This window comes from Crinia signifera, chromosome 4 (genome assembly GCF_055691185.1).
Source record: "Crinia signifera chromosome 4, ASM5569118v1, whole genome shotgun sequence".
NCBI lineage: Eukaryota > Metazoa > Chordata > Amphibia > Anura > Myobatrachidae > Crinia > Crinia signifera.
The window spans coordinates 12,214,730-12,239,343 of NC_139220.1; the positions used below are offsets into that span (position 1 = coordinate 12,214,730).

A 24,614-nucleotide genomic window follows, 5' to 3' on the forward strand; every position below is an offset into this window, starting at 1 on the left:
TCATTCTGAATGACAGCAACATCCTACCATCCTTCTACAAGAATATATAACCAACTAGGTGATTTATCGCGCCCTGTGCCCCCCCTCCCGCAATTCACGGACCCCCGCGCACCCCCCTCCCGCGATTCGCAACCCCCCCTCGCGCAATTCACGCCCCCTCCCACGCTTTGCGGACCCCCGCCATCTCCCGCGATTCGCCAACACGTGTGCCCCCTCCCTCCCTTGATTCACGGCACCCCCGTGCCCCTCCCGCAATTCACGGCACCCCTAAGCCCCTCTTTAGTCCCCTGTATACTCACACACCCCTATCACTACCCAGCTTCCTGCTCTCCTGAACCGTAACTTCCATCACTGGGGAGTCGCTGACGCTGTTTTGCCCACATGCCCCTATTATGCCTCATAGCCCAGCCTCCTGCTCTCATGCACCCAGTAGGAGGAGACACTGACTCAGGGCCACCATCCTGTACTGCCACGCTGGACCCTCACCCACTGGCAGAAGCTGCACAGTATCTCCCACCCTCCTCTTTAGTCCCCCTTATTCCCACACACCCCTATCACTACCCAGCCTCCTGTTTTCCTGTGTCGTGACCTCCGCCAGTGGGGAGCCGCTGACTCAAAAACACCCTACTATACTATTGCACATACACACACACCTAAACAACATGCACACACAGCCCCCCCCCCCACACCCACAAATGTCACTGTACCATCCACACTATCAATGTACATCTTACTCTGTAACCGCTTTTTAATTAAACAAAACAATACACACCCCCTTCCACATCACATGCTCTCTATTTAACACATTTCACCTATAACTCAAGTTGCAATACAGGCATCTTTCATACAATTCTAACCATATGTCTCACAATACAAACGTTCACAAATTAAGGGGGCGCAGCCCCTTCCGACGGTGTGAAGAGCGCCCGATGAATCACCTAGTATCATATATTTGGCTACATGTGTGTGTGTGTATTATGTGTGGTGTGTGTGTATAAGGCTGGGTGGGGGGTGGAGTTTCATGTGTGACCCCGCACAGCGTTATAGACACACTCTCAGGATGATTGACACATGTAGCCAAATACTGTATACTAGGTGATTCATCGCGCCCTACGGGCGCTCTTCACACCGTCGTAAGGGGCTGCGCCCCCTTAATTTGTGAACGTTTGTATATGAGAAATATGGTTAGAATTGTATGAAAGATGCCCTGTATTGCAACTTAGGTGTCCGCGAATCGCGGGAGGGGGGGTCGCGGAGGGTGCCGCGAATTGCAGGAGGGGGGGTCGCGGGGGGTGCCGCGAATTGCAGGAGGGGGGGTTGTGGGGGGGTGGATGCTGCGAATCGCGGGAGGGGAGGGATTGCAGAGAATCGCGGGAGGGGGGTCGCGGGGTGGGTTGCCGCAAATCGCGGGAGGGGGGTTACGGGGGCTTCGGCGAATCATGGTAGGGGGGGTCGCGGGGGGTGTGCCGTGAATCACGGGAGGGGGGGTCATGGGGTGGGGTGCCGAGAATCGCGGGGGGGGGTGTGTGTGTGTGCCGTGAATCGCGGGAGTGGGGGTTGCGGGGGGGGGGGTGGGGGGGTGTGACCCGAATCGCCACAAGAAAAAATCAAGACAGAAAGGTCAACACATGTAAATGTTGACATAAGTGTGGCACTTCATTGGTGTCCATGTCGACACATGAGAATGAATATGAAAACATTAAAAAAATGAAAAAAAAACTTCAAAAACTCATGTCAACCTTTTTCATTGTCGACCATAGCCATGTCAGTGTTTTCCATGTGCAATTTAATTCTGGAGCTGCCGCGAATCGCGGGGGGGTGCCGCGAATTGCGGGAGGGGGGGTCGCGGGGGTGGGTGCCGCGAATTGCGGGAGGGGGGGTTACGGGGCGGGGGTTGCGGCGAATCATGGGAGGGGGGGTCGCGGGGGTGTGCCGTGAATCACGGGAGGGGGGGTCACGGGGGTGGGGTGCCGAGAATCGCGGGGGAGGTGTGTGTGTGTGTGTGCCGTGAATCGCGGGAGTGGGGGTTGTGGGGGGGGGGTGTGACGCAAATCGCCACAAGAAAAAATCAACACAGAAAGGTCAACACATGTAAATGTTGACATAAGTGTGGCACTTCATTGGTGTCCATGTCGACACATGAGAATGAATATGAAAATATTCAAAAAATTAAAAAAAAACTTCAAAAACTCATGTCAACCTTTTTCATTGTCGACCATAGCCATGTCAGTGTTTTCCATGTACAATTTAATTCTGGAGCTGCCGCGAATCACGGGGGGGTGCCGCGAATTGCGGGAGGGGGGGTCGCGGGGGTGGGTGCCGCGAATCGCGGGAGGGCGGGGTCCACAGGGGTTCCGGTGGGGGGTTGCCGCGAATTGCGGGAGGTAGGGGGTCACGGGGGGTGCCGCGAATCGCGGGAGGGGGGGTTGCGGGGGGGTGTGACGCGAATCGCCACAAGAAAAAATCAACACAGAAAGGTCAACACATGTAAATGTTGACATAAGTGTGCCACTTCATTGGTGTCCATGTCGACACATGACAATGAATATGAAAAAATTAAAAAAATTAAAAATAAATCTTCAAAAACTCATGTCAACCTTTTTCATTGTCGACCATAGCCATGTCAGTGTTTTGCATGTGCCATTTAATCCTGGGGCTGCTGCGAATTGCGGGGGGGGTGTGCCATGAATCGCGGGAGGGGGGTCGCAGGGGAGGTGCCGCCAATCGTGCAAGGGGGTGTCGTGGGGGGGTTCTTTTTGCCGCGAATCGCGGGAGGGCGGTCGCGGGGGGGTGTTTTTTCCGCGAATCGGGGGGGGGGGGGGGTCACGGGGGAGGGTTTGCCGCGATTCGCGGGAGGGGGGGGGTCCCGGGGTGGTGGTTATGCCGCGAATTGCGGGAGGGGTCGTGGGGGGGTTCTTTTTGCAGCGAATCGCGGGAGGGGGGGTCGCGGGGGTGTTTTTGCTGCGAATCGCGGTAGGGGGGGTCGCGGGGGAGCGGGTGTTTTTGCCGCGAATCGCGGGAGGGGGGGGCGCGGGGGGGGGAGGTTTTGCCGCAAATCGCGGGACGGGGGCGCTCACCTGGTGGCTGTGGAGTAGCAGTGCTGGACAACATGGGAAGGCAGTGGGTGTCTGGCACTGTCTGTGGGCTCACTGGGCTGGTTCTCTGTCACATACCTCCCAACATGACCCTCTCCAGGAGGGACACAATGCTCTGTTTCTAGACTTCCCCTTAATGTATGATTGCCATCACCTGTTTTAAACAGGTTAATTTCTCAGAAAGGTGTTCAGCACAGATGAAGGCAATCACACATTAAGAGGAAAGTCCAGGAACAGAGCGTTATAGACACAGACACCCACTTTGAGTGACAGATGTAGCCAAATATATAGGAGATAAGAGATACTTGCCAACTTCTTAAAAACTACCATCAGTTGCCAAATAGGGAGGGCCTTACAAACTTTTGCTCTGGGGCCTACGAATATCTAGTTATGCGTGTCCCCCCCCCCCTCTTACCCAGGCTCAGCGCCAGGGTGACTACACTAGCAAAGGGTTAATGGTTAAATAAATGCTACCCATATTTTTAGATAGAACTCTGGGCTCAGCTGTGTACACAAGTAAAGGGTTAGGGCGAGATGTACTAAGCCTTACAAAGTGATAAAATGGAGAGTGATAAACCTCCAACCAATCAGCTCCTGGTATAATGTATAGGGAGAGCTGCTGGTATAAAGTGTACGGAGTGTTGCTGGTATAATGTGCAGGGAGGGCTGCTGGTATAATGTGCAGGGAGGGCTCCTGGTATAATGTGCAGGGAGGGCTGCTGGTATAATGTGCAGGGAGGGCTGCTGGTATAATGTGCAGGGAGGGCTGCTGGTATAATGTGCAGGGAGGGCTGCTGGTATAATGTGCAGGGAGGGCTGCTGGTATAATGTGCAGGGAGGGCTGCTGGTATAATGTGCAGGGAGAGCTGCTGGTATAATGTGCAGGGAGGGCTGCTGGTATAATATGCATGGAGGGCTGCTGGTATAATGTGCAGGGAGAGCTGCTGGTATAATGTGCAGGGAGGGCTGCTGGTATAATGTGCATGGAGGGCTGCTGGTATAATGTGCATGGAGGGCTGCTGGTATAATGTGCAGGGAGGGCTGCTGGTATAATGTGCAGGGGGGGCTGCTGGTATAATGTGCATGGAGGGCTGCTGGTATAATGTGCATGGAGGGCTGCTGGTATAATGTCAGGGAGGTCTGCTGGTATAATGTGCAGGGAGGGCTGCTGGTATAATGTGCATGGAGGGCTGCTGGTATAATGTACAGGGAGAGCTGCTGGTATAATGTGTACGGAGTGTTGCTGGTATAATGTGCAGGGAGAGCTGCTGGTATAATATGTACAGAGTGTTGCTGGTATAATGTGCAGGGAGGGCTGCGGGATAATGTGCAGGGAGGGCTGCTGGTATAATGTGCAGGGAGGGCTGCTGGTATAATGTGTACGGAGTGTTGCTGGTGTAATGTGCAGGGAGGGCTGCTGGTATAATGTGCAGGGAGGGCTGCTGGTATAATGTGTAGGGAGGGCTGCTGGTATAATGTACAGGGAGCACAGCTGGTATAATGTGTTGGGAGGGCTGCTGGTATAATGTGTAGGGAGGGCCAGGGGCGAATTTAGGGGTCAGGCCGCCCCTAGGCACAACATTTTTGTGCCCCCCTCCAACCTATTTTAATGTAATCATATATGTATATACATTGTTATTTATATATATTTCATAAAAATGTAACTGCAGCCCACCTTAATATTTTTTTAAGCACTGTGGACTGCTCACTGTACAGAGGACTCGGAGGGAGGGAGGCACTTATTAGTACAGTGTTTAGCACAGTGTCTCCGTCAGTCTCTCTCCGGCTCACACACTGTGACTGACTGAGCGCAGGGAGGATCTGCGCGCCGCTCAGCTCAGCTGCTGGATACACAGCAGCCAATAGACTGTGTGTGTGTAGAGTAGCCAATGGGTGGAAGCCGGCAGCAGTGAGCCTGAGCCATTTCCGGACGCGCAGTGGGACGTCGGACCCAGCCACCAGAGGTGATGTAATGTGCATGGCAGAGTGGGTGGGCAGTGGCGGGTGACTAGCGGCGCTGCCGCCTACATATGATAATTCGGTACTTGTTTCCTAGCACGGCCACACCGATTTACATCGGTGGTCGTGTCGGAAAAATCGGGTCGATCGCATCGCATGCAATTTGGTCGCATGCGATGCGATCGACGCGATCGACGCGACCGACCGATTTTGGAAGCCCGATTTTTTGATTGAATGAAATGTAAAACGGGTCCCTGGGACCCGATTTTACATTGGATTCAATGTAAAATATTCCCAACCCCCCAAATTTAATGGCGTATACCCCACCCCACGATAGACGCCAACCCGAAGCGTGGCGAGCGCAGCGAGCCCGCGAGGGGCGGCGGTGCGCGTCCTCCGACCTTTTCATTCCCCTACTATCCACTAGGGCGTGGAGTGAGAATAGAATAGTGTGGCGAGCGCAGCGAGCCACCGAGCCCGAAGCGTGGCGAGCGCAGCGAGCCCCGCGAGGGGACGCGGATACCTGTGAAGCCCGCGAAGGGACGCGTTTACCTGTGAAGGTATCCGCGTCCCCTCGTGGGGCTCGCTGCGCTCGCCACGCTTCGGGCATGGTGGCTCGCTGCACTCGCCACACTATTCTATTCTCACTCCACGCCCTAGTGGATAGTAGGGGAATGAAAAGGTCGGAGGACGCGTACCGCCGCCCCTCGCAGGCTCGCTGCGCTCGCCACGCTTCGGGTTGGCGTCTATCGTGGGGTGACGACGGGGACATCTATAATGTGAAATGGGTCATATTGGCCCATTTCACATTTTTCACATTTTTTCACGATTTCAATGTTAAAAAATCTTTTAACATTGAAGCCTATGGAAAAATCGGGGGCATCGCGTCGGGACCATTGTTAATGGTCCCGACCGACGCGATGCCCCCGATATTTAACCTTTCCCGACACGATTTCAATGTTAAAATATTTTTTAACATTGAAGCCTATGGGGAAATCGGGGGCATTGCGTCGGTCGCGTCGGGACCATTGTTAATGGTCCCGACCGACGCGATGCCCCCGATATTGTGCCTAGCCGGCAAAATGGACCTGATTTCAAAGGAAATCGGCTCCATCGGGGGTAATCGTGTACCTTAAGTTAAGGTACACGATTACCCCCGATTGTGGCCGTGCTAGGAAACAAGTACCGATAATTCATCTCTGCGGCGGCGGCGCTCATCACTCGCCACTGCCCACCCGCTGTGCCATTTAACAGAATGTCAGCCAGCCTGCTGCCCTTAATTGGTGCCGCCCTGAGGCCAGTGCCTCACGGGCCTAGGCACAAATCTGGCCCTGGGGAGGGCTACGGGTATAATGATCCCAATTCAGACCTGATCTCAGGGCCCCAAATTTGCAGCAGCCAGCATTCAGATAGACTCCACCCCGATATCCCGCCTTGTGAATTAATGTGTATGCTGTACGAATAGATGGGTATGGTTAAAAAAAATTGCCGCTGAATACGTCCTAATTTTTTTGCAAAATGCTCACATCAACCGTCTTACTAGGCACGCCTAGCGTTTTTTCATTATGTACTATTTTACGAGGATGGAATTCTCTTCCACCGTATACCATCCACTACTGACAAGGTAGCGGCCTCTCAAAAGAGTCTGAAGCGAGGCCACAGTGCACCAGGTGAAAGGTGAGAGCGGTTATACTGTGTGCGGTGGAAGAACACCTGCCTTGTATACACGTGATACATACATTCATCATTTTCAGGACAAAAACACACAGGAATGGCTAAAGAATAAATTATTGACAGGAGATAATTTGTCTGATGGCAAGGGCTGACTACTCATAGTGACTCTGCATAACTAATGTTTTCTCATATACTAGACTGTAAGCGGGAGCGGTCGTTATACTAAGGCCCAGAGATTACAGGGGAAAACGTTCAGTTCCTTTGGCGTCTCGCTCTTTGCTGTGGTTGGTTAGAAATGTTACAGAGCAGATAGTGACACACCCACGGAGGAGGGGTTGGAAGTCACCTTTAATAGAGAACTATTAGTTACAGAGCATTCAGTAAGTGCCTGACGGACCAGAGAGTTAAGATGGCACTGAAGCAAGATTCCTACGTTGTGCTGAACGATGGGCATAAGATGCCAGTGATCGGCTTTGGCACATATGCCCCGCAGACGGTGGGTGACTGGACGAAAGAGGGTGTGCTGATTTATGGCTGTTTATGGGGTAGATGTTTCAAGCTTTGGAGTGATTAATGCAAAACAGTTAACCAACACATTTATCTTTGCACATTGAAACAAGAGTTAGGAGTTCCTTTGGGAAAACATTTCCACTTTATCTCATTCCAAAGCTTTAAACATCTCCCCCCATTTGTCTGGTAACATTTTATAAACATTTTACTCAAAATCTTCCAGCAGAAGAATTCACATGTTAATGATTCAATGTATCGTTAGTGAGAGAATAGTTGTTAATTATCTTGCTTGGACCTTGGTCCTTTTTATGTGTTCCCCGGCCATCACCCAACAGCGCTCCCCGGACACAAGGCTGACGGCAGCAGCAGGATGGGACACAGGGAACGCCCAAATCTGGCACTGTTGGATTTGTCCGTTTATTGAATAGGGCTTATCAGATCCATTCCTCCAAATGCATGTCAGAATGGATAAAACTCTAATTGAATATACCCTTGTATCTGCATACTGAATCCTGTTACAGTGTTTGACTGGAAAACACTGTAGCATAACATGCTGCATATCATAGTATGTGACTGTATCTGCATACCAAATTATGTTACAGTGTTTGGCCGGAAAACACTGTAGCATAACATTTTGTATTTACATGCTGTCACAATTAAACACAGAATATAGGCAATCTGCATATCATTGTATATGATTATCTGCATTTCAAATTATGTTACAGTGTTTGGCCGGAAAACACTGTAGCATAACGTTTTGTATTTAGAGGCTGTCACAATTAAACACAGAATATAGGCAAGCTGCATATCATTGTATGTGATAATCTGCATTCCAAATTATGTTACAGTGTTTGGACGGAAAACACTGTAGCATAACATTTTGTATTTAGATGCGGTCCCAATTACTTTCAAAATATAGGCACATGTCGTATATTATTTTAGTAAGGAGAAAGCTGCTTGTGCATCCAATTCATGTAATGATTATGCATTTGACTGGGGAAAAAAATGTAAACATGATATGTATATGTATATGCTGGCATAATGTGTAAGGGGGGGGCTATTTTGAGAGATCAAATCATATTTTGGATTTTTAAAGTAAGAAATTATTTTAAAAATGGGGCTTGCTGACTGGGATTAAATTATATCCTGGCGTTTGGTCTAAAAAAGTCGGTACGCCTCCTGGTTTAAAAATACATTTTGAAGTCAGATCGATTTGCATTCGAAGCGTTGAAGACGCATGCCATTACATTGGCCAAGTTCCGAGGAGAAGTACGACTTAGAGAATTTTTCTCAGCCATGGGGTTTTTCACTCTTTGGAGCTGTATAAGGAACATTCAGTTTGATTATGGTGCCCATAAATTAGTTTTAGTTATACACATGATCCTCTATCCAGACAAGTCTACTAGTATTATGGGATTCCACTCTTTCATCAAATTTAGCGTTGTTATTATGACAAGTAGTGATCCTAACATAAGAAGTCATCACTTCTAGGACCGTTGAGTTTATAAAGTTAAGCGTATCATCCTAGTTTACGTCTGTAAAACACGAGTATTAGAAACTGACGCATTTCGCCAGTTATTTCTGTTTAGTATACCTATAGCCAAGGCTGGAGCTGCCTGAAACGCGTTGTAGAATTATTATTTTTTCAGCTGTTTCTGTAGTTCTGGTTCTATGTTCTTGCGTTGGTCATAGAGTTGTACAAGCCAGTTAGACATAAGGTTATGTCAATTTTTATTTAGATTTAATTATTCGGTGAGGGATAGCAATCTTTGTGCAATCTTAGTAGCCACGCATTGCAGAAGGTTATCCAAGTGACTGATTCAGATTCCAGTGGAATGAAAACTATTGGTCCTAACTAATGATCCAATTGTTCTTAGGTTGCCAAGAGCTTGGCGGAAGAGGGCGTAAAAGTGGCTCTAGAAGTCGGATTTCGCCACATTGACTGCGCATTTATATACGGTAATGAGGTGGAAGTTGGGCGGGCCATCAGGGACAAGATTGCGGATGGGACGGTGAAGAGAGAGGACGTGTTCTACACGGGGAAGGTAATGAGTGTATACAAAATGGTTTTCTTTTAACGGAACTGACTTTCAGACATTGGGGAAAATTTACTAAGATATTGAAGATGGGGTGTTGCTATGGCAACCAATCAGATCCTATTTATTATCTTCTAGAAGGTGATAAATAAATAAGTAGAATCTGATTGGTTTCTATTGGCAATTTTCACACCTAATTTGACAAATTCCCTTGGCACTCAAGGGTATGGGCAGAGAATGTTCCCAAAACTGTAGTTTTTCATTTAATTACAAATCGTTAGATTTATTACGTTTACCGAAACCATCATCAAACCGGCTGGAAAAATATCAATGACGCGTTTCACATAATTACATGTAGTTTCATCTGTTTGTCCATGCAGAACATAATAAAGAGACATAGTAAACATATGTGGAAAACAAAAGTCTAAGATTTTATTTCAGATACTTATTTCATGATAAGATAAGATACTTATTTCATGAGAATTCTCATATAAAATGTACATTGTGTTTTATTATTAATGCTCTTAGATAGTTTGAAATTAATTATTTTCAGTAAAAACCTAGCGCTGTATCTTAGGGCGGGATGTATACATCGCCGCCCTTCGCCTGCCAGCCGCCGCGATGCTGCCGCATATGTACTAACATATGCGGCTAGCATCGGGTTGCGGTGATGGAGACCCCCGTTTTACCGCATTTTCCCTTTAGTACATCCCGCCCTTAGACTTTTTTTCCGTTTTTGTACCCTTGGGAGCCTTACACCCTCCCGATACAGCGGCAACACTGGTGGTTCTCCCAGGGCCGGCGCCACCACTAGGCAAGTCTAGGCATTTGCCTAGGGCGCCGGCCACTGGAGGGCGGCAGTTCGCCCCTCTCCCCCCGTGCAAAGGGGGTCCCTGCTGGCTTCTGACAGAAGCCTGCAGTGGTGTCCTTGCCGCGCGGGTACCTCCTGCGGCGCTGAGTATAAAGCTTAAGCTGGCGGCGGTGGGGGGTCCCTTCAGTGAATAAGAAATCACTAGCGCTATGCGGCGGCGGTGCGGGAAGCGCTTCTGTTTTGAAAACACTGGCCGCACGGCGCACGCTGATTGGCTGAGATTCAGCCAATCAGTGTGCGCCGTGCGGCCGGTGTTTTCAAAACAGAAGCGCTTCCCGCGCCGCCGCATAGCGCTAGTGATTTCTTATTCACTGAAGGGACCCCCCACCGCCGCCAGCTTTATACTCAGCGCCGCAGGAGGTACCCGCCAGGCAAGGACACCCCCTGCCCGCTCCCCAGATGGCGCAACAGGTACCCCGGCACCGGGGCGCCCCCACCCCGACTCACCTGGGGCGCTCCGGGGCCTTGCACCGGCCCTGGGTTCTCCTTTCTGCTATAGTAAACATATGTATTTATTAATACTTCAAGCTGCCCAAATAATACACAAATACATGCATGGGCCACAATTATGTCACTAATGTATTATTGTGATCAGATTAATATTGAGAGAAAAAGTTTTAACTAAGAGAACAATATACTATATATTGATTACTGAGGGGATAATGCTTAGAAGTGAAATATTAAGGTCTATAATAATTTTAGTTGATTGAGGTTATATTAATTACTGGTGTTGGCAACAATTACTGTATATTGCACATATGTTCATGAAACATTAATGCCGCATAGTTCATATTTTATTTCAGCTTTGGTCAAACTCCCAGACCCCGGACAGAGTCCGCCCAGCACTTGAAAAGTCCCTGCAGGACCTGCAGCTGGATTATATCGATCTCTTTATAATCCACAGCCCCATTGAATTTAAGGTCAGTTCATCCAGATACCGGACTGTAGCGAAGCCTAGAACAGATTAAATATATTAACTGTATATGCTGACCAAGTGAGGTTGATATATGCGTATATTCCTGTAAATAACATCTGTATAAACACATTGGGCCTTATTCTGGTCTGTGCGGACGGAGCCGAATATGCGGCCAGGACCGTGCGTCCTAAACCCCGCCTTTCGTACGGATCGTTCACTCCGTCCGAACGCGGTAAGAAGCTGTCCGAATGGACCGCAAGTGTATTTCTCATGAATACACCTCCTCCATCTCAGGGAACCTCCCCCATCATTCGATGGTCGCATCACCGAGTGGTCAGGCAGCTCCCGCAACCTCAGACCACACGGGCATTTCTCCGTGCAAAAGCAGGGATCTGGGCGGGCAGCTGGCATCCGGCAATGTCATCTGTCCGCCCCTACACGTGCGTCACGGCCGCATTACCATACGTACGCCCAGCGTTTGCATGGGAACGCCCATGAAACGCGGGGTGTAAACATATGGTAATGAGCCCAAACAGCCCTTCACGCCCCTCTCCACCCCCTGTTCGTAGTGTACACATTTCATGCGGAATTTGGACGTGCATCCCGTTCACACATGTGCAGAGACAAAACATCGGCGGACCAACCGCACGCGGACATTACTGCACCATCCAGAATAAGGGCCATTGTGATGTCATCGTTTCTAGACTTCAGTTCTGATGTCATCACACCAGTGCTCATTAGGAATACTTGTATATTTAGATGTCAAACCCCTAGATTTCCTCGACCTGGTCCTGGCACCTAATACAACAGTGAAATAAAATGGATTTGGACACAAATCCTCTATATAGCACATTCATGCCAAACCCATCACCTGTTGCATTGCAGACACACACCCTACTCATTGAGCTATTTGATCCTGCATAAAAACGATGAGAGTTCTAAGTATAACTACAATCCTGTGCAGCCACACGCTACGTGGATCTGCTCAGCTGCAACGCTGATTCTTATTTCACAAAGTACAAATAGTTGGAATTATCTTGCTTACTGTCCTAGATAGCTATGAGTAGAGTGTCTGACTGCAATGTCACAAGTGATGGGTTTGAATCCCGGGTATGTCAGCCTGTAATAAAGTACAGTGTGTCTGAATAACAATGAGCTCTCAAGTTAAGTCCATGAATGTTGTTCAGGTATTAGTGATGGAAGAGGTGCGGGGTATTTTAGGTTTAGTATCCAGTATCCGAACCGCTAGCATCTTGTCCGCCTGTTATTCATATGTGTTGCTGGACAAGGGCTGCCTATTTAGCTACTGATGGTGATAAATGTATGTAAAACATATTACTTAGACAGTAAAGATGGGCCCCTTCAGCTCTGGGCCCCGTAGCAGCTGCACCCCTTGCACCTATGGTAGTTACGCCCTTGATGGCGGGAAATTAGAATTAGAATTTGCAGCCATTGCACTGAATTAAATCTCCCCTCCCTGTGCAATTAGCACTTATATTAGTAAATCTCAGATTAATGCCGTAGTATTGTCTCATTACTCCGCAGCCTGGAGACGATCTCTTCCCCCTGGATGACAACGGGAAATTAATATACCACAATACAGACATCCGCGATACATGGAAGGTACAGTATGACGAATACAGACTGTGCCAGGGACTTGTTTTAGGATGCTGGGTATTATAGACTAGGTGATTCATCGCGCCCTACGGGCGCTCTTCACACCGTCGTAAGGAGCTACGCCCCTTAATTTGTGAACATTTGTATTGTGAGAAATATGGTTAGAATTGTATGAAAGATGCCTGTATTGCAGCTTCTGGCAGTGGGTGAGGGTCCAGCGTGGCAGTACAGGAATACAGGACGGTGGCCCTGAGTCAGTGTTTCCTCCTACTGGGTGGGAGTTAGGGTGCATGAGAGCAGGAGGCTGGGATATGAGGCATAATAGGGGTATGTGCAGGGCCGGCGCCACCACTAGGCAAGTCTAGGCATTTGCCTAGGGCGCCGGCCACTGGAGGGCGGCATTTCGCCCCCCATGCCACGGGGTACCTGTTGTGCCGTCTTGGGAGGAAGGAGTGTCTATTCCGGGATCTGACCGGAGCCTGCGCGGGTACCTGTCCTGCGACGCTTTGTGTATATAAACCTGGCGGCGGGGGTCCCTGCAGTGAATAATAAATAACTAGCTCTATCTGGATTCCGGCGGCGCGGGAGGGTCGCGGGGGTCCCGCGTTTTGCGGGAGGGGGTGGTCGCGGGGGTCCAGCGAATCGCGGGAGGGGGTGGTCGCGGGGGTCCCGCGAATCGCGGGAGGGGGTGGTCGCAGGGGTCCCGCGAATCGCAGGAGGGGGGGTCGCGGGGGTCCCGCGAATCGCGGGAGGGGGGGTCACGGGGGTTCCGCGAATCGCTGGAGGGGGGATCGCGGGGGTCCTGCGAATCGCGGGAGGGGGGGTCGCGGGGGTCCCGCGATTCGCGGGAGGGGGGGTCGCGGGGGTCCCGCGATTCGCGGGAGGGGGGGTCGCGGGGGTCCCGCAAATCGCGGGAGGGGGGGTCGTGGGGGGGGTCCCGCAAATCGCGGGAGGGGGGCGCTACGGGGGGTTCCGTGAATCGCGGGAGGGGGTTCCGCAAATTGCGGGAGGGGGGGTCGCGGGGGGGTCCCGCAAATCGCGGGAGGGGGGTCACGGGGGTCCTGGCAGAGGGTAGGGATGTGCAGGAGTAATGGTGGATTGTGGCTGTGGAGTAATGGTGGATGGTGGGCGTGTACTGTAGCCCTGGCTGGGCGGGGGGAGGTGATGTCAAGGGGGTGGAACGTTATACACATGAAACTGTTCTACACAGGAACGTTCTCCACAGGGGTTGAGTGACAGATCTGGCTAAATATATACATGAAACTGTTCTACACAGGAACGTTCTCCACAGGGGTTGAGTGACAGATCTGGCTAAATATATAAGAGATATGAGTGACCCAGAGGTTCCACCAATGACACTGGCCAAACCGAGGGGGTAGGGATGACATTAACAGCTTGGCATTACATACGTCATCGCCCACTGTAGAGATGCCTGTTTTGATACCTCCAATAAGAAAGTTTAATACACGGATGTTCCAGTGATGATATATAAATGGCTATGACATCACCACTTACCTATATACTAGGTGATTCATCGCGCCCTGCGGGCGCTCTTCACACCGTCGTAAGAGGCTGCGCCCCCTTAATTTGTAAACATTTGTATATGAGAAATATGGTTAGAATTGTATGTAAGATGCCTGTATTGCAGCTTGAGTTATAGGTGAAATGTGTTAAATAGAGAGCATATGATGTGGAAGGGAGTGTGTATTGTTTTGTTTAATTAAAAAGCGGTTACAGAGTAAGATGTACATTGATAGTGTGGATGGTACAGTGACATTTGTGGGTGTGTGTGGGGGGCTGTGTGTGCATGTTGTTTATGTGTGTGTGCGTGTGTGTGTGTGTGCAATAGTATAGTAGGGTGTTTCTGAGTCAGCGTCTCCCCACTGGCGGAGGTCACGACACAGGAAAACAGGAGGCTGGGTAGTGATAGGGGTGTGTGGGCATAAGGGGGACTAAAGAGGAGGGTGGGAGATACTGTGCAGCTTCTGCCAGTGGTTGAGGGTCCAGCGTGGCAGTACAGGATGGTGGCCGTTAGTCAGTGTCTCCTCCTACTGGGTGGGAGTTCGGGTGCATGAGAGCAGGAGGCTTGGCTATGTGGCATGATAGGGGCATGTGGGCAAAACAGCGTCAGCGACACCCCAGTGGTGGAAGTTACGGTTCAGGAGAGCAGGAAGCTGTGTAGTGATAGGGGTGTGTGAGTATACGGGGGACTAAAGAGGGGCTTAGGGGTGCCGTGAATTGCGAAAGGGGCGCGGGGGGTGCCGTGAATCAAGGGAGGGGAGGGGGGGCGCAGGTGTCGGCGAATCGCGGGAGAGGGCGGGGGTCCGCAAAGCGTGGGAGGGGGTGTGAATTGTGCGAGGGGGGGTTGCGAATCGCAGGAGGGGGGGTGCGCGGGGGGTCCGTGAATTGCTGGAGGGGGGGGGGCACGGGGCGCGATGAATCACCTAGTTGGTTATATATTCTTGTAGAAGGATGGTAGGATGTTGCTGTCATTCAGAATGCATTTACATAAACAGTAATAGTAGCAGTAAAAGATCTGACTTAAAACACCTACAGTAAAGGCCCCCATACACTAGGGCGACTTGTCCTTAGGACAAGTCGCCCCCGACTTCCCCCTGAGCTTCCCCGGCTGCTCCCCGGGAGAGCTTGATTAGATTGGCACTTGATGTGCCATTTTTTTACATGTGATAAATCGTCTCGATTTATCACATGTAAAAAACCCAGGGAGCAGGGGGGGGGGGGGCTACAGAGCAGGGCTGCCGGTTGGAGCAGGGGGTGCTGGGGACGCTGCGGGGGACACAGGCGGCATAGAGCCCGGAGCTGTCAGTGCTAGAAAAAAAAGCCTATACAATGAATGGGCAGCCTGTGATTGGCTGAGCGCTCTCTCAGCCAATTGCTGACTGGCTGAGAGAGCGCTCAGCCAATCACAGGCCGCCCATTCATTGTATGGGCTTTTTTTTTTTATTCCGTACTGACAGCTCCCGCTGGCTCCCCCTGCCCGGCTCTATGCCGCCTGTGTCCCACGCGGCGTCCCCAGCCCCCCCTGCTCCCTCTACCGTTGCGCCGCCCCACTAGGTCCCAAGTCGGGTGGTCTGACGTGCAGAAGGTCCGACCACCCGACGCAGATCCGATGCGCGGGGCTCGCTGCGCTCACCACGCTTCGGGGTCGGTGGCTCGCTGCGCTCGCCACACTATTCTATTCTCAACTCCACGCCGACGTGGATAGTGGGGGTATGAAAAGGTCGGAGGACGCGTACCGCCGCCCCTCGCGGGCTCGCTGCGCTCGCCACGCTTCGGGTTCACGTTGATCGTGGGGTGGCATTAATAATTGTGGGGGCCATTTCAGACTTCAGGGGGACTATTAGGGCTCTGTGGCCCATTTAACATTGTTTCCTATGGACAAATCGCGGGCATGGGATACGGTCGTTTTATCGAATGACATTAGGTCGAATGTCATTTGGTCGACCCCACTAGGTCGAATGTGTAAAAAGGTCGACATGGGTTTATGTCGAACTTCCGACTATGTCGACTGCCATTAGGTCGACTGGGGTTAGGTCGAATTGCTCTTTTTGGGGTTTTTTTGGTGCCGACATGTGCCGACAGGCGGTGGTTCATGCCCTACCATCCACTAGGGCGTGGAGGAGGTTATTAAAGCTGTGGCAAGCGAAGTGAGCCACCGTGCCCGAAGCATTGCGAGCGAAGCGAGCGATGCGAGGGTCCGATTCACTATGTTAACAGTGTCCATGTCGACACTGTTGACATTTCGGCCAAAAAACCCCCAAAAAGAGCAATTTGACCTAACCCCAGTCGACCTATTGGCAGTCGACATAGTCGGAAGTTCGACATAAACCCATGTCGACCTTTTTACACATTCGACCTAGTGGGGTCGACCAAATGACATTCGACCTAATGTCATTCGATAAAACGAACAACGGGCATTGAGGCATTGAACACAAAACACAAAAATCGCGTCCATTGACACTTTTGACATTGAACCCTATGGGATATCGCGGGCACCCCCGATGACCGCGATGCCAATCGCGGGTGCCGTGCTAGGTAAAGAGTACCAAAAGAAAAATAAATCTTCAAAAACTCATGTCAACCTTTTTCATTGTCGACCATAGCCGTGCCAGTGTTTTGCATGTGCCATTTAATCCTGGGGTTGCCGTGAATCGCGCGCGGGGGTGGGGGGGGAGGGAGGAGGTGAGGGGTGTCCGCGAATCACGGGAGGAGGGGTCGTGGGTGGATGCCGTGAATTGTGGGAGGGGGGTGTGTGGGTGCCGCATATCGTGGGAGGGGGGGGCGCGGGGGGTTGCAGTGAATCGCGGGAGGGTGGGTCGCGGGGGCGGGGGGTTGCCGCAATGACAGGAGGGGGGGTCGCGGGGGTCCCGCGATTCGCGGGAGGGGGGGTCGCGGGGGTCCCGCGATTCGCGGGAGGGGGGGTCGCGGGGGTCCCGCAAATCGCGGGAGGGGGGGTCGTGGGGGGGGTCCCGCAAATCGCGGGAGGGGGGCGCTACGGGGGGTTCCGTGAATCGCGGGAGGGGGTTCCGCAAATTGCGGGAGGGGGGGTCGCGGGGGGGTCCCGCAAATCGCGGGAGGGGGGTCACGGGGGTCCTGGCAGAGGGTAGGGATGTGCAGGAGTAATGGTGGATTGTGGCTGTGGAGTAATGGTGGATGGTGGGCGTGTACTGTAGCCCTGGCTGGGAGGGGGGAGGTGATGTCAAGGGGGTGGAACGTTATACACATGAAACTGTTCTACACAGGAACGTTCTCCACAGGGGTTGAGTGACAGATCTGGCTAAATATATACATGAAACTGTTCTACACAGGAACGTTCTCCACAGGGGTTGAGTGACAGATCTGGCTAAATATATAAGAGATATGAGTGACCCAGAGGTTCCACCAATGACACTGGCCAAACCGAGGGGGTAGGGATGACATTAACAGCTTGGCATTACATACGTCATCGCCCACTGTAGAGATGCCTGTTTTGATACCTCCAATAAGAAAGTTTAATACACGGATGTTCCAGTGATGATATATAAATGGCTATGACATCACCACTTACCTATATACTAGGTGATTCATCGCGCCCTGCGGGCGCTCTTCACACCGTCGTAAGAGGCTGCGCCCCCTTAATTTGTAAACATTTGTATATGAGAAATATGGTTAGAATTGTATGTAAGATGCCTGTATTGCAGCTTGAGTTATAGGTGAAATGTGTTAAATAGAGAGCATATGATGTGGAAGGGAGTGTGTATTGTTTTGTTTAATTAAAAAGCGGTTACAGAGTAAGATGTACATTGATAGTGTGGATGGTACAGTGACATTTGTGGGTGTGTGTGGGGGGCTGTGTGTGCATGTTGTTTATGTGTGTGTGCGTGTGTGTGTGTGTGCAATAGTATAGTAGGGTGTTTCTGAGTCAGCGTCTCCCCACTGGCGGAGGTCACGACACAGGAAAACAGGAGGCTGGGTAGTGATAGGGGTGTGTGGGCATAAGGGGGACTAAAGAGGAGGGTGGGAGATACTGTGCAGCTTCTGCCAGTGGTTGAGGGTCCAGCGTGGCAGTACAGGATGGTGGCCGTTAGTCAGTGTCTCCTCCTACTGGGTGGGAGTTCGGGTGCATGAGAGCAGGAGGCTTGGCTATGTGGCATGATAGGGGCATGTGGGCAAAACAGCGTCAGCGACACCCCAGTGGTGGAAGTTACGGTTCAGGAGAGCAGGAAGCTGTGTAGTGATAGGGGTGTGTGAGTATACGGGGGACTAAAGAGGGGCTTAGGGGTGCCGTGAATTGCGGAAGGGGCGCGGGGGGTGCCGTGAATCAAGGGAGGGGAGGGGGGGCGCAGGTGTCGGCGAATCGCGGGAGAGGGCGGGGGTCCGCAAAGCGTGGGAGGGGGTGTGAATTGTGCGAGGGGGGGTTGCGAATCGCAGGAGGGGGGGTGCGCGGGGGGTCCGTGAATTGCTGGAGGGGGGGGGGCACGGGGCGCGATGAATCACCTAGTTGGTTATATATTCTTGTAGAAGGATGGTAGGATGTTGCTGTCATTCAGAATGCATTTACATAAACAGTAATAGTAGCAGTAAAAGATCTGACTTAAAACACCTACAGTAAAGGCCCCCATACACTAGGGCGACTTGTCCTTAGGACAAGTCGCCCCCGACTTCCCCCTGAGCTTCCCCGGCTGCTCCCCGGGAGAGCTTGATTAGATTGGCACTTGATGTGCCATTTTTTTACATGTGATAAATCGTCTCGATTTATCACATGTAAAAAACCCAGGGAGCAGGGGGGGGGGGGCTACAGAGCAGGGCTGCCGGTTGGAGCAGGGGGTGCTGGGGACGCTGCGGGGGACACAGGCGGCATAGAGCCCGGAGCTGTCAGTGCTAGAAAAAAAAGCCTATACAATGAATGGGCAGCCTGTGATTGGCTGAGCGCTCTCTCAGCCAATTGCTGACTGGCTGAGAGAGCGCTCAGCCAATCACAGGCCGCCCATTCATTGTATGGGCTTTTTTTTTTTATTCCGTACTGACAGCTCCCGCTGGCTCCCCCTGCCCGGCTCTATGCCGCCTGTGTCCCACGCGGCGTCCCCAGCCCCCCCTGCTCCCTCTACCGTTGCGCCGCCCCACTAGGTCCCAAGTCGGGTGGTCTGACGTGCAGAAGGTCCGACCACCCGACGCAGATCCGATGCGCGGGGCTCGCTGCGCTCACCACGCTTCGGGGTCGGTGGCTCGCTGCGCTCGCCACACTATTCTATTCTCAACTCCACGCCGACGTGGATAGTGGGGGTATGAAAAGGTCGGAGGACGAGTACCGCCGCCCCTCGCGGGCTCGCTGCGCTCGCCACGCTTCGGGTTCACGTTGATCGTGGGGTGGCATTAATAATTGTGGGGGCCATTTCAGACTTCAGGGGGACTATTAGGGCTCTGTGGCCCATTTAACATTGTTTCCTATGGACAAATCGCGGGCATGGGATACGGTCGTTTTATCGAATGACATTAGGTCGAATGTCATTTGGTCGACCCCACTAGGTCGAATGTGTAAAAAGGTCGACATGGGTTTATGTCGAACTTCCGACTATGTCGACTGCCATTAGGTCGACTGGGGTTAGGTCGAATTGCTCTTTTTGGGGTTTTTTTGGTGCCGACAGGCGGTGGTTCATGCCCTACCATCCACTAGGGCGTGGAGGAGGTTATTAAAGCTGTGGCAAGCGAAGTGAGCCACCGTGCCCGAAGCATTGCGAGCGAAGCGAGCGATGCGAGGGTCCGATTCACTATGTTAACAGTGTCCATGTCGACACTGTTGACATTTCGGCCAAAAAACCCCCAAAAAGAGCAATTCGACCTAACCCCAGTCGACCTATTGGCAGTCGACATAGTCGGAAGTTCGACATAAACCCATGTCGACCTTTTTACACATTCGACCTAGTGGGGTCGACCAAATGACATTCGACCTAATGTCATTCGATAAAACGAACAACGGGCATTGAGGCATTGAACACAAAACACAAAAATCGCGTCCATTGACACTTTTGACATTGAACCCTATGGGATATCGCGGGCACCCCCGATGACCGCGATGCCAATCGCGGGTGCCGTGCTAGGTAAAGAGTACCAAAAGAAAAATAAATCTTCAAAAACTCATGTCAACCTTTTTCATTGTCGACCATAGCCGTGCCAGTGTTTTGCATGTGCCATTTAATCCTGGGGTTGCCGTGAATCGCGCGCGGGGGTGGGGGGGGAGGGAGGAGGTGAGGGGTGTCCGCGAATCACGGGAGGAGGGGTCGTGGGTGGATGCCGTGAATTGTGGGAGGGGGGTGTGTGGGTGCCGCATATCGTGGGAGGGGGGGGCGCGGGGGGTTGCAGTGAATCGCGGGAGGGTGGGTCGCGGGGGCGGGGGGTTGCCGCAATGACAGGAGGGGGGGTCAGGGGTGGGGAATCGCGGTAGGGGGGGTCGTGGGGGGCACCGTGAACCGCGGGAGGGGTGGCCCGGGGGGTTGGCGCGAATCGTGGGAGGGGGGGTCGTGGGGTGCCGCGAATCGCAGGAGGGGGGGTGTCACAGGGTGGGGCCGCGAATCGCGGGAGTCACCGGGGGTGCCGCGAATTGCGGGGGGTGTGCTGCAAATTGCAGGAGGGGGGTCGCGGGGGGTGCCGCGAATCGCCACAAGAAAAATCAACACAGAAAGGTCAACACATGTAAATGTTGACATTAAGGGGGACATTTACCAAAATGGATTCGTAGAAAAAAGGTGTATTCGTAGGGAGAAATACACCCTTTTTTTACGAATTTGTATTTTCGGGATTTACAATCCCAAAAATACAACAATTCGTAGTCTTAAAGATGGAACATTCGTATTTGTATTTACAAATACGAATGTCTACACCATCGATAGAATACGACAGAAATCACCATTCAAAAGAATGGTGGTTTCTGATTTACTAAGCAGCCGTACTGACAATACGGCTGCTAAGTGGTGTGAAACACCCACGCAAATACGACAGGAAAATAGAACACCATTTTCATGTCGTATTTGCGTTTTAGCCTGCACGGATCAGTCAGATCCGTGCAGGCTGCAGTGTAAAAAAATAGAAAAATTAAATAAATAAAAAAAAAACCGGCGTGGGGTCCCCCCCACAGCCGAAACCAGCACCAGGCTGACAGAGGCTGGAGCCGGTAATTAAAAATCAGGGAACCCGACAAATAGGGGTTCCCTGATTTTTAACAACCAGCCCCAGGCTCCTGCTCTGGGGCTGGTTCCCAAAATACGGGGGACAAAATGAGTAGGGGTCCCCCGTATTTTAAGAACCAGCCCCAGGCAAAACCAGCCAGCTGGGTAATGCCACAGCCGGGGGGAGACTTTTTATGCAAGTCCCCCCGGCCAAAGCATTAACCCTACCGACCAGTCAGCCTGGCCAGGGGCCCTGGGGGAGTGGGGACCCCCCCAATAAAGGGGTCCCCCCTCTCCAGGACTTACCTGACCAGGCTGAAGCCTGGTGCTGTCCTCGATGCCCCTGGGCGGTGGGCATCGAGCTGATAAATGGTGTAAAAAAATAGATAAAACTATTGTTTTTTACTGTGGCACTACAAGTGCCAGCAAGCCTCCCCAGCAAGCTGGGACTTGGAGAACCACAAGTCCCAGCCTGCTGGGCATTAAAGGGCCCGCTGGGTCTTGTAGTGCCACAGTAAAAAAAATAGTTAAATAAAACACACTGACACCCGTTTTAAATAAAAGTTTAATACACACATTACATACATACTGATACTTACCTTTCTTGATCCCGTAGGTAGCCCTGGTCCTGATGTCCTGTGTCTTCCAGGTCCATGTCGGCTGTCTGCGTCGTCCTCCAGGTCCATGTCGACGGTCCGTGTCATCCTCCAGGTCCATGGCGGTGTCCGGGTCCGAAGAAATCCATGTTGGAGCTGTGGAAGGAAATCCTACTCACCTGTTCCTGCGCTGAAGAAGTCTTCTCTTGATCCGACGTAATCCAGGTAATCCTCATGCTGTCGGCGCTCCCCGCTGTCTGCGCTGTCTCTGCATCGCGCTGAGGAGAGATGCTGAGATGTTTCATATTCGGCGCCTCTCCTCAGACTGAATTCTATTGGCCGCCTAGCAGGCCAATCAGGAGCCGACTTTCTCGGCTCCTGATTGGCCCGCTAGGCGGCCAATAGAATTCAGTCTGAGGAGAGGCGCCGAATATGAAACATCTCAGCATCTCTCCTCAGCGCGATGCAGAGACAGCGCAGACAGCGGGGAGCGCCGACAGCATGAAGATTACCTGGATTACGTTGGATCAAGAGAAGACTTCTTCAGCGCAGGACCAGGTGAGTAGGATTTCCTTCCACAGCTCCAACATGGATTTCTTCGGACCCGGACACCGCCATGGACCTGGAGGACGACACGGACCGTCGACATGGACCTGGAGGACGACGCAGACAGCCGACATGGACCTGGAAGACACAGGACATCAGGACCAGGGCTACCTACGGGATCAAGAAAGGTAAGTATCAGTATGTATGTAATGTGTGTATTAAACTTTTATTTAAAACGGGTGTCAGTGTGTTTTATTTAACTATTTTTTTTACTGTGGCACTACAAGACCCAGCGGGCCCTTTAATGCCCAGCAGGCTGGGACTTGTGGTTCTCCAAGTCCCAGCTTGCTGGGGAGGCTTGCTGGCACTTGTAGTGCCACAGTAAAAAACAATAGTTTTATCTATTTTTTTACACCATTTATCAGCTCGATGCCCACCGCCCAGGGCATCGAGGACAGCACCAGGCTTCAGCCTGGTCAGGTAAGTCCTGGAGGGGGGGGACCCCTTTATTGGGGGGGTCCCCACTCCCCCAGGGCCCCTGGCCAGGCTGACTGGTCGGTAGGGTTAATGCTTTGGCCGGGGGGACTTGCATAAAAAGTCGCCCCCCGGCTGTGGCATTACCCTGCTGGCTGGTTTTGCCTGGGGCTGGTTCTTAAAAGACGGGGGACCCCTACTCATTTTGTCCCCCGTATTTTGGGAACCAGCCCCAGAGCAGGAGCCTGGGGCTGGTTGTTAAAAATCAGGGAACCCCTATTTGTCGGGTTCCCTGATTTTTAATTACCGGCTCCAGCCTCTGTCAGCCTGGTGCTGGTTTCGGCTGTGGGGGGGACCCCACGCCGTGTTTTTTTTTATTTATTTATTTAATTTTTTTTTACACCTTGCAGCCTGCACGGATCTGACTGATCCGTGCAGACTGCCTACAAATAATTCGTATTAGCAGCCGTATATACGGCTGCTAATACGAATTCCTACGACATCGGTGGGTTACAAAGCAGTCGTATATGACTGCTTTGTAACTGATCCTCCGGAACACGACTTTGCATACGACTTAAACAGTCGTATGCAGTCGTAGGGAAAATACCAATACGAAAAACTAGGTTTTTCATATTGGTAAATTTCCCCCTAAGTGTGGCACTTCATTGGTGTCCATGTCGACACATGAGAATGAATATGAAAACATTGAAAAAGTGAAAAATAAATCTTGTAAACCTTTTTCATTGTCGACCATAGCCATTATCAATTACCCTGTTTAAAACAGGTGATGACAATCATAAATTAAGATGGAAGTCCACAAACAGAGCATTCTGTCCCTCCTGGAGAGGGTCATGTTGGGAGGTATGGCAGTGTGGGGCGCTCACCTGGTGTGTCTGGTGAGTAGCTGTGTCTTTGCTGTGTAACATGGAGAGGCAGAGGGTGTCTGGCACTGTCTGTGGGCTCACTGGGCTGGTTCTCTGTCATGTGAGTCAGTTATGTGAGTCAGAGGCTCCACCCAGCGTTACAGCTCCAGACACACTTTGAGTGACAGATGTAGCCAAATATATAAGAGATATATGTTTTATATCTGTAAAGTGATAGGACGGTTAATCTGATATACTTCTGATAGTTCATGTAAAGTCACATACAGACTTTGATATATATTAATCCTCTTTACTGATCGGGTGTATTAAATCATGGATACTGTATTAAAGGCCTGTGTACAAAGGATACAGTGAATTAAAGGAGGTGTGGCCTGTGCTGTGTGGGAGTGATCTGTCCTATATAGGCGTGGCTGCCCTCAGTAGTATCAGCCCCAATGTCTCCCTAAATATGCAAAAGTATAAAAATGGTATCATTTTGTGTCGAAAATAGAAATACAATTCTAATACTTGCAATTTATGGCCGTAGGGGTAGCTGAGGGGCCGAACATCAGCCAGCATTGAAAACATTATTTACCAGGGAGGGGCACTGACAACTTCTGTACCAGGGAGGGGCACTGACAACTTCTGTACCAGGGAGGGGCCTAGACAACTTCTGTGCCAGGGACGGGCCTTGACGACTTCTGTGCCAGGGAGGGGCACTGACAACTTCTGTGCCAGGGAGGGGCCTTGACAACTTCTGTGCCAGGGAGGGGCAATGACAACTTCTGTGCCAG

The 24,614-nt window shown here is 51.5% G+C and overlaps 1 protein-coding gene across 1 annotated transcript in view; it reads left to right on the forward strand.

The window, feature by feature from the left end:
• The first annotated feature begins 6,975 nt into the window (after positions 1–6,975).
• Positions 6,976–24,614, forward strand: part of LOC146073718 (aldo-keto reductase family 1 member C1-like) — a 28,475-nt gene continuing 10,836 nt past the window's right edge. The window contains exons 1-4 of the mRNA XM_083181114.1: positions 6,976–7,224; positions 9,116–9,283; positions 10,949–11,065; positions 12,607–12,684. Coding sequence (XP_083037240.1) covers positions 7,138–7,224; positions 9,116–9,283; positions 10,949–11,065; positions 12,607–12,684 — 450 coding nt within the window. The 5' untranslated portion in view covers positions 6,976–7,137. The remainder of the gene's footprint in view (positions 7,225–9,115; positions 9,284–10,948; positions 11,066–12,606; positions 12,685–24,614) is intronic.